Below are 14069 nucleotides of genomic sequence, written 5' to 3'. Positions count from 1 at the left end.
CATCCCATAAATGAGGCCCTCTGTGTTACTGTGCCGAAGGGGCATAACCCACCAGTTCATGCCTTGTTACCCATTTGAAGTGGAGCAATTATCAATTTTTATATGGTTGATCTCTTTCGATAACAGCCAAGAGGAGTTATCAAACAATAGACTACCATGCTAATATGTAACTATAGCTACCCACAGGAATTTCCAGCAGATAAGAATCCCCGATTTAAGCATTTCCATCCACATCTTTTTGTTGCTTTACTTGGAATGTAGTTAATATTTATATTCTGTTTTTTTCAGGGAAGGCAAGAATTCATGCACTGAAGAGGTGGGAAATGAGCAAAAAGAGAAGGAAACACTGCAGGAGGAGAAACAGCTCAGAAATCCCTGAGTGGAAGTTAAGTAAGTTTCCAAAATTACATTGCTTTGGTGACATGCAATCACATGTCCTTTTTACAGTTCAAAACTAACTATCATAGAGCATATGTTCATCAACACATGTAGGAAAGAGCAATGAATTAGGAATAGGCCAGCATGTTGGACGTATTTCAACATGCATATTAAAGCAAGAGGGGGGACGATAGCCACGCTCTTAATCATGTGCCAAAAAAATAATAATTGTGTAAACAAATATTGCACCTAAATCACAAAAGCATTTATGGTTGCAGGAAGTTGCACTACAGGAGTACTCATTTACATATTCTGGTAAGGCTTTGTAGATCGGCCCTGAAACATCCAGCTCCCTATTAGTAAAAGTCCAAAAGAGACCTGTGAGAAATTAGATTCTTAGTTAGGGTGGATGATAGTGCACCCAAACTAATAATGGCACTATTCTTGTTAGGTCCAGTGAATCTTACAGTAATTACACCCTTGTTAACCGTGTCACAGAGCAAGCAGGCTTAACTTAAGGAAATGTGTAAAGGGTTTACAAGGAGCAAAACAGCTTGAAAGTCAAAAACGCAACACAATAAAAACCCCATTGCAAATATAAAAACAGAACATAATTTAATGAGACAAATGACACCAAAATGATAAAAATCCAATAAGGTGAACTGGAGATATAATGAAAAAAATGTTTTTAAAGGAAAATAGCACCAAAAACCATTAAGTACAAACCAGGCATCTGGTTGCTCATGAGTGGGTCAAGGTTAGGTTTTAGGCCACCCGCGATGGACCGTAGGTTGGATAAAAGAGACAGGTTTTTTCCAGTGGAAAAGTCACCCCCCGGTATTGACAATCTTCAGTGAACGCAGGCAGTGGGCTGGCTTTGAGAGAAGTGCTTGACGCCGATTGATTCTGGCATTGGAATAAAGTTTCGTCAAAATGGCTGGTTTTAGGCAGGAAAAGCTCCACATGGGAGAAGTTCAAGTTTTCTTCTTCAACTATGGCACAGATGAAGCTGTGGTTTCAATTAAAAAAAGCTCAGCATTGCTGGATTCAGCACTAAAATTAACATACTGGGAGCTTGGGCGAAGTCTGGACCTGCACCCACTTCACATTGGCAACGCAGTTGGTCCCCATCTCCCAATAGTTCTCAAGTTAAAACATTTGTAGAATGTTTCTAAGTCACAAGTTTTCCCAGGATGTTAGGAAGAGGACATTTTGACACAGCCAAGGGTCATAGGACAGCAGGAACAGCACTTGGTGGTCAAGACTCACTCGAGCTGAAGCCACCAGCAGGGTCCACGGCAGATCCAGTCGGATCTGGTTAGCTGGGCTCTTCAGCACTTCAACTGGGTTCTTCAGAAAACACTTGTTGTGACCCTGTAGCTAAACCTGAAGACAGCTAACTAACCCCTGGAGTCCACTTATTTGTCATGGGTATAAGTGAGATCTGGTCCAGCCTCCCAAGTCTCCTCAGATGTCTTGACAGCAGGTAGAGGCCTTTGTTTGTCTTCCACAGGTCGAGTAGTGTTCTGAAGAAGTTTCCCAGGGTGCCAACTATATTAATGCCTGGCACTAGCCTGTGGGTGGGGGTGAATGCTGGCCCCTCCCAAACCAATAAGGGAAAAGATATGAGGGATAATCCAACCAAGTTTGCAGCAGTTCCTGTTTGCCCTACTGCAAACAATACCATATTGCTCCGCTTTACTAAATTGAACATGACAGAAATGTCCTTCCCCGTGATGAGCTTCAGTGCTCACCCTAGAGGTGTGACCAGGGAAATAAGCAACCCATCCACTGGGGTCAATCAAAATTGGTTCTGGGGAAGTTCCTCTCTCACTGGGATTGGTGCCTGCGTAACTAGAAAGACATAGGTGGGGGCAGGCCCAGGTGTTAGCTACATCTGCCTGTGACAGGGTAGGCCTCTTGACAGGTAATTAAGATACTTCATCAAAGGAGTTAGTCAGCTCCTGGGTGGCAGTAGGAAGTGTATGCAAATGAGATTCTAGAGGCAGCAGGTAGAAGTTGGATATTTAAAAGTACCTTTTGTAAAATATTTGTTACCAATCTGACTTTAGTAATGGATTGGGCTTGTAATATTTTTTAAATGTCAACAATGAAGTTTGTAGCTGTTTCCTAATTAGAGATAGCATTATTAATTTCAATATTGTATTCCAGTGCCTTCCTTTGGAAAAGAAGCAAACTTCATGCCCTATGAGCATTTAAGGCCTATATAGGGGTGCCTTATTGATATTTAAATGGATGCTCTAGGCCTGCCAAAAAAGGTTGTTTTGGCAAATAGAATTTGTAGTTTTAGAAACTGCATAGACAGACTACAGAGGCATTTGAGTTAAGGATGGGAGCATTGTGATTCCTCTTGTTTTTGCGCCAAATGTCTCAACATTCCCTCTCAACTGCCCCCTCCCTGGCCATTAGTGAAATTATGTATGATTCCACTACAAAACCAGAGTTCTCCAATTTCAGATTGTTGTTGTTTTCAACAGGGCACCCTACCTTTCTCAAATATGAAACTGGAGCTCTATCAACATAAAGCTGTGATAACACAGTCAGGGCAGCAACCATAAAGGTATTCTACTCCCCAGGATTCATCCAGAAAGGCATCGGTACAGATTATTGTTCAGAGATCTCAGTAGGTCTGCAGTCCCAAAGCAGGAATCTGTCCTCTATGTACAGACACGAGAAAATGGTAAAATCTCCCACTCTGAGCTCATGGGCCAGCAACTCTCACTACCAAAAAGATTTTGGATTAATAGAAGGCAGATTTATTTCTCAGAGCGGTCCTTGTTGGAGTACTGAAACTGACAACACACCTGGATGGTGCCTAGGAGGGTGTATCACTGAACACTGTAAATGGTGTTTTCTCAAATAAAGTTGTTGACGTCTCCATAAATTAAATGAGCAGGATAAAGATGCTTGCTATGTTATATGTTATTTGGCCCAGCACTCTTTTTACACAGAGTGGCCCAGTTTCCACCCAGGGTGGATTCAAGTGAGGACAACCATTGGGAAGTAGTAGACACTTCACCTTTATTAAGAGTTACCTGTGAGCTGTAATTCTTTTTGGCTGGACTGATGATAATACTGATGTCAGCAATAATAATACTAACACTATTACTGTTGATAATAAACAAAACAAGCATTTGCAATGCAATAGGTCTCGCATTAGGAAAGTTTGAGCTATTGGTCTTGTAAATTACAATTATTTTATTTATGTGTTGGTTTTGAAAATAGCTAAATTAATAGCTTTGTCATTTACAATGCCAATAGTTATAACTTTCGCAAATGTGACACCTATAGCATTTGTAATGCAACATGTTTTGTATTTACGTGACTTAGATGTATTAATATTACAAATAACAATGGCTTTTAATTTTTTTAAATAATTAATACTTAAATAAAAGTGATTGTAATTTATAATGGCAATAGCTTAAACTTTTGTAAATAACTTTTGTGCAGATTATGTTCAGTGTATTTTATTGTGACGAAAATCCAAGAACAGAAGTGAAATATTAACATCTTTTTGTGACATTTGTAATGAAGCTTGAAACATTGAGAGAACATATTTGAACCAGTTGTTGTTGAATGGTTGCACATATTGATGCTGTGATGGCGCGGAGTGATGTTGTAGTGGCGACGAGTGATGCTGTGGAGGCCGTGAGTGATGCTGTGGAGGCCGTGAGTGATGCTGTGGAGGCCCTGAGTGATGCTGTGGAGGCCCTGAGTGATGCTGTGGAGGCCCTGAGTGATGCTGTGGTGGCGCATAATGATGCTGTTGTAGTGCATAGTGATGCTGTGGTGTTCCAGAGTGATGCTGTAGTGTTCCAGAGTGATGCTGTGGTGGTGCTGAGTGATGCTGTGGTGGTGCTGAGTGATGCTGTGGTGGTGCCGTGGTGGTGCTGAGTGATGCTGTGGTGGTGATGAGTGGTGCTGTGGTGGTGCTGAGTGGTGCTGTGGTGGTTCTGAGTGGTGCTGTGATGGTGCTGAGTGGTGCTGTGGTGGGGCTGAGAGATAATGTGGTGGTGCTGAGTGATGATGTGGTGGTGCTGAGTGATGCTGTGGTAGTGCTGAGTGATGCTGTGGTGGTGCTGAGTGATGCTGTGGTGGTGCTGAGTGGTGCTGTGGTGGTGCTGAGTGGTGCTGTGGTGGTGCTGAGTGGTGCTGTGGTGGTGCTGTGGTGGTGCTGAGTAGTGCTGTGGTGGTGCTGAGTGGTGGTTTGGTGGTGCTGAGTGATAATGTGTTGGTGCTGAGTGATAATGTGGTGATGCTGAGTGATGCTGTGGTGGTGCTGGGGTGGTGCTGAGTGATGCTGGGGTTGCGCTGAGTGGTGCTGTGGTGGTGCTCAGTGATAATGTGGTGGTGCTGAGTGATAATGTGGTGGTGCTGAGTGGTGCTGGGGTGGTGCTGAGTGATGCTGGGGTGGTGCTGAGTGATGCTGTGGTGGTGCTGTGGTGGTGCTGAGTAGTGCTGTGGTGGTGCTGAGTGGTGCTTTGGTGGTGCTGAGTGATAATGTGTTGGTGCTGAGTGATAATGTGGTGATGCTGTGGTGGTGCTGGGGTGGTGCTGAGTGATGCTGGGGTTGCGCTGAGTGGTGCTGTGGTGGTGCTGAGTGTTGCTGTGGTGGTGCTCAGTGATAATGTGGTGGTGCTGAGTGATAATGTGGTGGTGCTGAGTGGTGCTGGGGTGGTGCTGAGTGATGCTGTGGTGGTGCTGAGTGATGCTGGGGTTGCGCTGAGTGATGCTGTGGTGGTGCTGAGTGTTGCTGTGGTGGTGCTGAGTGATAATGTGGTGGGTCTGAGCGATAATGTGGTGGTGCTGAGTGGTGCTGGGGTGGTGCTGAGTGATGCTGGGGTGGCACTGAGTGATGCTGTGTGGTGCTGAGTGATGCTGGGGTGGCGCTGAGTGATGCTGTGGTGGTGCTGAGTGGTGCTGTGGTGGTGCTGAGTGATGCTGTGGTGGTGCTGAGTGGTGCTGTGGTGGTGCTGAGTGATGCTGGGGTTGCGCTGAGTGATGCTGTGGTGGTGCTGAGTGGTGCTGTGGTGGTGCTGAGTGATGCTGGGGTTGCGCTGAGTGATGCTGTGGTGGTGCTGAGTGGTGCTGTGGTGGTTCTGAGTGGTGCTGTGATGGTGCTGAGTGGTGCTGTGGTGGGGCTGAGAGATAATGTGGTGGTGCTGAGTGATGATGTGGTGGTGCTGAGTGATGCTGTGGTGGTGCTGAGTGATGCTGTGGTGGTGCTGAGTGATGCTGTGGTGGTGCTGAGTGGTGCTGTGGTGGTGCTGAGTGGTGCTGTGGTGGTGCTGTGGTGGTGCTGAGTAGTGCTGTGGTGGTGCTGAGTGGTGCTTTGGTGGTGCTGAGTGATAATGTGTTGGTGCTGAGTGATAATGTGGTGATGCTGAGTGATGCTGTGGTGGTGCTGGGGTGGTGCTGAGTGATGCTGGGGTTGCGCTGAGTGGTTCTGTGGTGGTGCTCAGTGATAATGTGGTGGTGCTGAGTGATAATGTGGTGGTGCTGAGTGGTGCTGGGGTGGTGCTGAGTGATGCTGGGGTGGTGCTGAGTGATGCTGTGGTGGTGCTGTGGTGGTGCTGAGTAGTGCTGTGGTGGTGCTGAGTGGTGCTTTGGTGGTGCTGAGTGATAATGTGTTGGTGCTGAGTGATAATGTGGTGATGCTGTGGTGGTGCTGGGGTGGTGCTGAGTGATGCTGGGGTTGCGCTGAGTGGTGCTGTGGTGGTGCTGAGTGTTGCTGTGGTGGTGCTCAGTGATAATGTGGTGGTGCTGAGTGATAATGTGGTGGTGCTGAGTGGTGCTGGGGTGGTGCTGAGTGATGCTGTGGTGGTGCTGAGTGGTGCTGGGGTTGCGCTGAGTGATGCTGTGGTGGTGCTGAGTGTTGCTGTGGTGGTGCTGAGTGATAATGTGGTGGGTCTGAGCAATAATGTGGTGGTGCTGAGTGGTGCTGGGGTGGTGCTGAGTGATGCTGGGGTGGCGCTGAGTGATGCTGTGGTGGTGCTGAGTGGTGCTGTGGTGGTGCTGAGTGATGCTGTGGTGGTGCTGAGTGGTGCTGTGGTGGTGCTGAGTGATGCTGGGGTTGCGCTGAGTGATGCTGTGGTGGTGCTGAGTGGTGCTGTGGTGGTGCTGAGTGATGCTGGGGTTGCGCTGAGTGATGCTGTGGTGGTGCTGAGTAGTGCTGTGGTGGTGCTGAGTGATGCTGTGGTGGTGCTGAGTGGTGCTGAGTGATGCTGTGGTGGTGCTGAGTGATGCTGTGGTGGTGCTGAGTGGTGCTGTGGTTGTGCTGAATGATGCTGTGGTGGTGCTGGGGTGGTGCTGAGTGATGCTGGGGTTGCGCTGAGTGATGCTGTGGTGGTGCTGAGTGTTGCTGTGGTGGTGCTCAGTGATAATGTGGTGGTGCTGAGTGATAATGTGGTGGTGCTGAGTGGTGCTGGGGTGGTGCTGAGTGATGCTGGGGTGGTGCTGAGTGATGCTCTGGTGGTGCTGAGTGATGCTGGGGTTGCGCTGAGTGATGCTGTGGTGGTGCTGAGTGTTGCTGTGGTGGTGCTGAGTGATAATGTGGTGGGTCTGAGCGATAATGTGGTGGTGCTGAGTGGTGCTGGGGTGGTGCTGAGTGGTGCTGTGGTGGCGCTGAGTGATGCTGTGGTGGTGCTGTGGTGGTGCTGAGTGATGCTGGGGTTGCGCTGAGTGATGCTGTGGTGGTGCTGAGTGGTGCTGTGGTGGTGCTGAGTGATGCTGTAGTGGTGCTGAGTGGTGCTGAGTGATGCTGTGGTGGTGCTGAGTGGTGCTGTGGTGGCACTGAGTGATGCTGTGGTGGTGCTGAGTGATGCTGGGGTGGTGCTGAGTGATGCTGGGGTGGTGCTGAGTGATGCTGGGGTGGTGCTGAGTGATGCTGGGGGGGTGCTCAGTAATGTTGGGGTGGTGCTGAGTGATGCTGGGGTTGCGCTGAGTGGTGCTGTGGTGGTGCTGAGTGATGCTGTGGTGGTGCTGAGTGATGCTGTGGTGGTGCTGAGTGATGCTGTGGTGGTGCTGAGTGGTGCTGTGGTGGTGCTGAGTGGTGCTGTGGTGGTGCTGTGGTGGTGCTGAGTAGTGCTGTGGTGGTGCTGAGTGGTGCTTTGGTGGTGCTGAGTGATAATGTGTTGGTGCTGAGTGATAATGTGGTGATGCTGAGTGATGCTGTGGTGGTGCTGGGGTGGTGCTGAGTGATGCTGGGGTTGCGCTGAGTGGTTCTGTGGTGGTGCTCAGTGATAATGTGGTGGTGCTGAGTGATAATGTGGTGGTGCTGAGTGGTGCTGGGGTGGTGCTGAGTGATGCTGGGGTGGTGCTGAGTGATGCTGTGGTGGTGCTGTGGTGGTGCTGAGTAGTGCTGTGGTGGTGCTGAGTGGTGCTTTGGTGGTGCTGAGTGATAATGTGTTGGTGCTGAGTGATAATGTGGTGATGCTGTGGTGGTGCTGGCGTGGTGCTGAGTGATGCTGGGGTTGCGCTGAGTGGTGCTGTGGTGGTGCTGAGTGTTGCTGTGGTGGTGCTCAGTGATAATGTGGTGGTGCTGAGTGATAATGTGGTGGTGCTGAGTGGTGCTGGGGTGGTGCTGAGTGATGCTGTGGTGGTGCTGAGTGATGCTGGGGTTGCGCTGAGTGATGCTGTGGTGGTGCTGAGTGTTGCTGTGGTGGTGCTGAGTGATAATGTGGTGGGTCTGAGCGATAATGTGGTGGTGCTGAGTGGTGCTGGGGTGGTGCTGAGTGATGCTGGGGTGGCGCTGAGTGATGCTGTGGTGGTGCTGAGTGGTGCTGTGGTGGTGCTGAGTGATGCTGTGGTGGTGCTGAGTGGTGCTGTGGTGGTGCTGAGTGATGCTGGGGTTGCGCTGAGTGATGCTGTGGTGGTGCTGAGTGGTGCTGTGGTGGTGCTGAGTGATGCTGGGGTTGCGCTGAGTGATGCTGTGGTGGTGCTGAGTGGTGCTGTGGTGGTGCTGAGTGATGCTGTGGTGGTGCTGAGTGGTGCTGAGGGATGCTGTGGTGGTGCTGAGTGATGCTGTGGTGGTGCTGAGTGGTGCTGTGGTTGTGCTGAATGATGCTGTGGTGGTGCTGGGGTGGTGCTGAGTGATGCTGGGGTTGCGCTGAGTGATGCTGTGGTGGTGCTGAGTGTTGCTGTGGTGGTGCTCAGTGATAATGTGGTGGTGCTGAGTGATAATGTGGTGGTGCTGAGTGGTGCTGGGGTGGTGCTGAGTGATGCTGGGGTGGTGCTGAGTGATGCTGTGGTGGTGCTGAGTGATGCTGGGGTTGCGCTGAGTGATGCTGTGGTGGTGCTGAGTGTTGCTGTGGTGGTGCTGAGTGATAATGTGGTGGGTCTGAGCGATAATGTGGTGGTGCTGAGTGGTGCTGGGGTGGTGCTGAGTGGTGCTGTGGTGGCGCTGAGTGATGCTGTGGTGGTGCTGTGGTGGTGCTGAGTGATGCTGGGGTTGCGCTGAGTGATGCTGTGGTGGTGCTGAGTGGTGCTGTGGTGGTGCTGAGTGATGCTGTAGTGGTGCTGAGTGGTGCTGAGTGATGCTGTGGTGGTGCTGAGTGGTGCTGTGGTGGCACTGAGTGATGCTGTGGTGGTGCTGAGTGATGCTGGGGTGGTGCTGAGTGATGCTGGGGTGGTGCTGAGTGATGCTGGGGGGGTGCTGAGTAATGTTGGGGTGGTGCTGAGTGATGCTGGGGTTGCGCTGAGTGGTGCTGTGGTGGTGCTGAGTGTTGCTGTGGTGGTGCTCAGTGATAATGTGGTGGTGCTGAGTGATAATGTGGTGGTGCTGAGTGGTGCTGGGGTGGTGCTGAGTGATGCTGGGGTGGTGCTGAGTGATGCTGTGGTGGTGCTGAGTGATGCTAGGGTTGCGCTGAGTGATGCTGTGGTGGTGCTGAGTGTTGCTGTGGTGGTGCTGAGTGATAATGTGGTGGGTCTGAGCGATAATGTGGTGGTGCTGAGTGGTGCTGGGGTGGTGCTGAGTGATGCTGGGGTGGCGCTGAGTGATGCTGTGGTGGTGCTGAGTGGTGCTGTGGTGGTGCTGAGTGATGCTGTGGTGGTGCTGAGTGGTGCTGTGGTGGTGCTAAGTGATGCTGGGGTTGCGCTGAGTGATGCTGTGGTGGTGCTGAGTGGTGCTGTGGTGGTGCTGAGTGATGCTGTGGTGGTGCTGAGTGGTGCTGAGTGATGCTGTGGTGGCGCTGAGTGATGCTGTGATGGTGCTGAGTGGTGCTGTGGTTGTGCTGAATGATGCTGTGGTGGTGCTGGGGTGGTGCTGAGTGATGCTGGGGTTGCGCTGAGTGATGCTGTGGTGGTGCTGATTGTTGCTGTGGTGGTGCTCAGTGATAATGTGGTGGTGCTAAGTGATAATGTGGTGGTGCTGAGTGGTGCTGGGGTGGTGCAGAGTGATGCTGGGGTGGTGCTGAGTGATGCTGTGGTGGTGCTGAGTGATGCTGGGGTTGCGCTGAGTGATGCTGTGGTGGTGCTGAGTGTTGCTGTGGTGGTGCTGAGTGATATTGTGGTGGGTCTGAGCGATAATGTGGTGGTGCTGGGGTGGTGCTGAGTGGTGCTGTGGTGGCACTGAGTGATGCTGTGGTGGCACTGAGTGATGCTGTGGTGGTGCTGTGGTGGTGCTGAGTGATGCTGGGGTTGCGCTGAGTGATGCTGTGGTGGTGCTGAGTGGTGCTGTGGTGGTGCTGAGTGATGCTGTGGTGGTGCTGAGTGGTGCTGTGGTGGCGCTGAGTGATGCTGTGGTGGTGCTGAGTGGTGCTGTGGTGGTGCTGAGTGATGCTGTGGAGATGCTGAGTGATGCTGTAGTGGTGCTGAGTGGTGCTGTGGTGGCCCTGAGTGATGCTGTGATGGTGCTGAGTGGTGCTGTGGTTGTGCTGAATGATGCTGTGGTGGTGCAGAGTGGTGCTGTGGTGGTGCTGAGTGATAATGTGGTGGTGCAGAGTGGTGCTGTGGTGGTGCTGAGTGATAATGTGGTGGTGCTGAGTGATAATGTGGTGGTGCTGAGTGATAATGTGGTGATGCTGAGTGGTGCTGGGGTGGCGCTGAGTGATGCTGTGGTGGTACTGAGTGGTGCTGTGGTGGTGCTGAGTGATGCTGTGGTGGTGCTGAGTGGTACTGTGGTGGTGCTGAGTGATAATGTGGTGGTGCTGAGTGATAATGTGGTGGTGCTGAGTGGTGCTGTGGTGGCGCTGAGTGATGCTGTGGTGGTGCTGAGTGATGCTGGGGTTGCGCTGAGTGATGCTGTGGTGGTGCTGAGTGGTGCTGTGGTGGTGCTGAGTGATGCTGTGGTGGCGCTGAGTGATGCTGTGGTGGTGCTGAGTGGTGCTGTGGTGGCGCTGAGTGATGCTGTGGTGGTGCTGAGTGATGCTGGGGTCGCGCTGAGAGGTGCTGTGGTGGTGCTAAGTGATGCTGTGGTGATGCTGAGTGATGCTGTGGTGGTGCTGAGTGGTGCTGTGGTGGTACTGAGTGGTGCAGTGGTTGTGCTGAGTGGTGTTGTGGTGGTGCTGAATGATAATGTGGTGGTGCAGAGTGGTGCTGTGGTGGTGCTGAGTGATAATGTGGTGGTGCTGAGTGATAATGTGGTGGTGGTGAGTGATAATGTGGTGGTGCTGAGTGATAATGTGGTGGTGCTGCTGAGTGATCTTGTGGTGGTGCTGAGTTGTGCTGTGGTGGTGCTGGGTGGTGCTGTAGTGGTGCTGAGTGATAATGTGGTGGTGCTGAGTGATAATGTGGTGGTGCTGAGTGAGGCTGGGGTGACGGTGAGTGATGATGTGGTGATGCAGAGGGAAGGGGCAGGAGAGAGTGAGGCAGAAATAGAGGAAGAGTGGAGAGGCCAAGACATTGAAGGGGCAGGAGAGAGTGAGACAGAAATAGAGGAAGAGTGGAGAGCCCAAGACGTGAAGGGGCAGGAGAGAGTGAGACGGAAACAGAGGAAATGTGGAGAGGCCAAGACAGGGAAGGGGCAGGAGAGAGTGAGACAGAAATAGAGGAAGAGTGGAGAGGCCATGACAGTGAAGGGGTAGGAGAGAGTGAGACAAAGAGTGGAGAGGCCAAGACAGTGAAGGGGCAGGAGAGAGTGAAACAGAAATAGAGGAAGAGTGGAGAGGCCAAGACCATGAAGGGGTAGGAGAGAGTGAGACAAAGAGTGGAGAGGCCAAAGACAGTGAAGGAGCAGGAGAGAGTGAAACAGAAATAGAGGAAGAGTGGAGAGGCCAAAACAGTGAAAGGGTAGGAGAGAGTGAGACAGAAATAGAGGAAGAGTGGAGAGGCCAAGACATTGAAGGGGCAGGAGAGAGTGAGACAGAAATAGAGGAAGAGTGGAGAGCCCAAGACAGTGAAGGGGCAGGAGAGAGTGAGACGGAAACAGAGGAAATGTGGAGAGGCCAAGACAGGGAAGGGGCAGGAGAGAGTGAGACAAAAATAGAGGAAGAGTGGAGAGGCCATGACAGTGAAGGGGTAGGAGAGAGTGAGACAAAGAGTGGAGAGGCCAAGACAGTGAAGGGGCAGGAGAGAGTGAAACAGAAATAGAGGAAGAGTGGAGAGGCCAAGACCATGAAGGGGCAGGAGAGAGTGAGACAGAAATAGAGGAAGAGTGGAGAGGACAAGACAGTGAAAGGGTAGGAGAGAGTGAGACAAAGAGTGGAGAGGCCAAGACAGTGAAGGGGCAGGAGAGAGTGAGACGGAAACAAAGGAAGAGTTGAGAGGCCAAGACAGTGAAGGGGCAGGAGAGAGTGAGACAGAAATAGAGGAAGAGTGGAGAGGCCAAGACAGTGAAGGGGCAGGAGAGAGTGAGACGGAAACAGAGGAAGAGTGGAGAGGCCAAGACAGGGAAGGGGCAGGAGAGAGTGAGACAGAAATAGAGGAAGAGTGGAGAGGCCAAGACAGTGAAGGGGCAGGAGAGAGAGAGACAGAAATAGAGGAAGAGTGGAGAGGCCAAGACAGTGAAGGGGCAAGAGAGAATGAGACGGATACAAAGGAAGAGTGGAGAGGCCAAGACAGGGAAGGGGCAGGAGAGAGTGAGACAGAAATAGAGGAAGAGTAGAGAGGCCAACACAGTCAAGGGGCAGGAGAGAGTGAGACAGAAATAGAGGAAGAGTGGAGAGGCCAAGACAGTGAAGGGGCAGGAGAGAGTGAGACAGAAATAGAGGAAGAGTGGAGAGGACAAGACAGTGAAGGGGTAGGACAGAGTGAGACAAAGAGTGGAGAGGCCAAGACAGTGAAGGGGCAGGAGAGAGTGAGACAGAAATAGAGGAAGAGTGGAGAGGCCAAGACAGTGAAGAGGCAGGAGAGAGTGAGACAGAAATAGAGGAAGAGTGGAGAGGACAAGACAGTGAAGGGGTAGGAGAGAGTGAGACAAAGAGTGGAGAGGCCAAGACAGTGAAGGGGCAGGAGAGAGTGAGACGGAAACAGAGGAAGAGTGGAGAGGCCAAGACAGTGAAGGGGCAGGAGAGAGTGAGACAGAAATAGAGGAAGAGTGGAGAGGCCAAGACAGTGAAGGGACAGGAGAGAGTGAGAAAGAAATAGAGGAAGAGTGGATAGGCCAAGACAGTGAAGGGGTAGGAAAGAGTGAGACAGAAACGAAAGACACATGACGAATTGCGAACAAATGTGAACATTAACAATGCAAAAATACAACAAAGCAAGGCGAAGTTGTGGTGTGCATGGACGTAAGAACAAACTGCAGGAAGAAGCTGCCTCATCCATGTCTGGAGGATGTAAGAAGGGTTCGACAGAAGGCCATTCCTGGCGAGGCAGCCATTGTTCCGGTGTCGTCCCCTTTACATGGTCAGTAGGAGTAAGTGGGAGGAGGGAGTGGGAGAGGGGTGTGAGATAGATCAAAGCCTTTACTGTGATCAGTGGCCGCAGGCTGCCAGTGGGAGGGAAGGGGAGTCTGGTGCGAGGCCTGGGGGGCGGGTGAAGGGGAGCAGGCATATGGTGGAAAAGAGAAAGAACAAGCACTTCCGGTGTTGCTACTATGCACACAGGTTGGAAGGACACATTCACTCCTACATCACTTCTAAATAAAGGAGTTCATTGGGCACTTTCAGTGCACAATTCAAGGCAAAGTTTCAAAACCCTGGACAAAATGCAACCCTGACATTCAAAGTGGTCGACGAGGACAGCGCGTGGTCTTCAGCCTTCCTGAAGAAACATTTGAACATTAAAAAACATACTCTGACTTTCTGTTTTGGTTAACAAAACAGGGAGGTACTGGGCAGTATCATGCGTGCCCTGTACTGTTAGAGGTGGCTTTGTACCGAGGGTGCAAAACACCCATTTTTGTTTTAACTTTGTTCTATCCTCCTACTTTTAAGCTGTCATATCAGTCGTTTTGTTTATATAACTTCTTGACATACCTGAACACACCTGACACTCAGAAATAAAGACGAACGTAAGGCCTAGCACATTGAAAGGCATTCAACCAAACAGATACAAACCCTGCACAATACATACAAAAAAAATGCATTTCATGTTGGTAAAAAAAGAAAAACAAAACAGCAATCCTTCCTGTTTAGTTTATTTTAAAAAATATCCCTGTCGGGTGAACGTGTTGTGTTTAGAAAGTACTTTGAATGCATTTGTGGGGGCACACAGTGATTGATGGCTGTTATAACGAGGCAACCTATTTTGCATCTGCTATAATGTTTATTTATGGAGAGGCATCTACTTGG

At 50.8% G+C, this 14069-nt stretch overlaps 1 protein-coding gene across 1 annotated transcript in view; it reads left to right on the top strand.

Moving 5' to 3' along the window:
* The first annotated feature begins 302 nt into the window (after positions 1–302).
* The window catches only part of LOC144819485 (uncharacterized), a 646675-nt gene continuing 632908 nt past the window's right edge, over positions 303–14069 (top strand). Inside the window, exon 1 of the mRNA XM_078677349.1 lies at positions 303–390. Coding sequence (XP_078533475.1) covers positions 324–390 — 67 coding nt within the window. The 5' untranslated portion in view covers positions 303–323. The remainder of the gene's footprint in view (positions 391–14069) is intronic.

The sequence above is a fragment of the Lissotriton helveticus genome, chromosome 2_1 (genome assembly GCF_964261635.1).
Source record: "Lissotriton helveticus chromosome 2_1, aLisHel1.1, whole genome shotgun sequence".
In the NCBI taxonomy this organism is placed as follows: Eukaryota; Metazoa; Chordata; class Amphibia; order Caudata; family Salamandridae; genus Lissotriton; species Lissotriton helveticus.
This window is presented reverse-complemented; position numbering and strand designations above follow the sequence as displayed.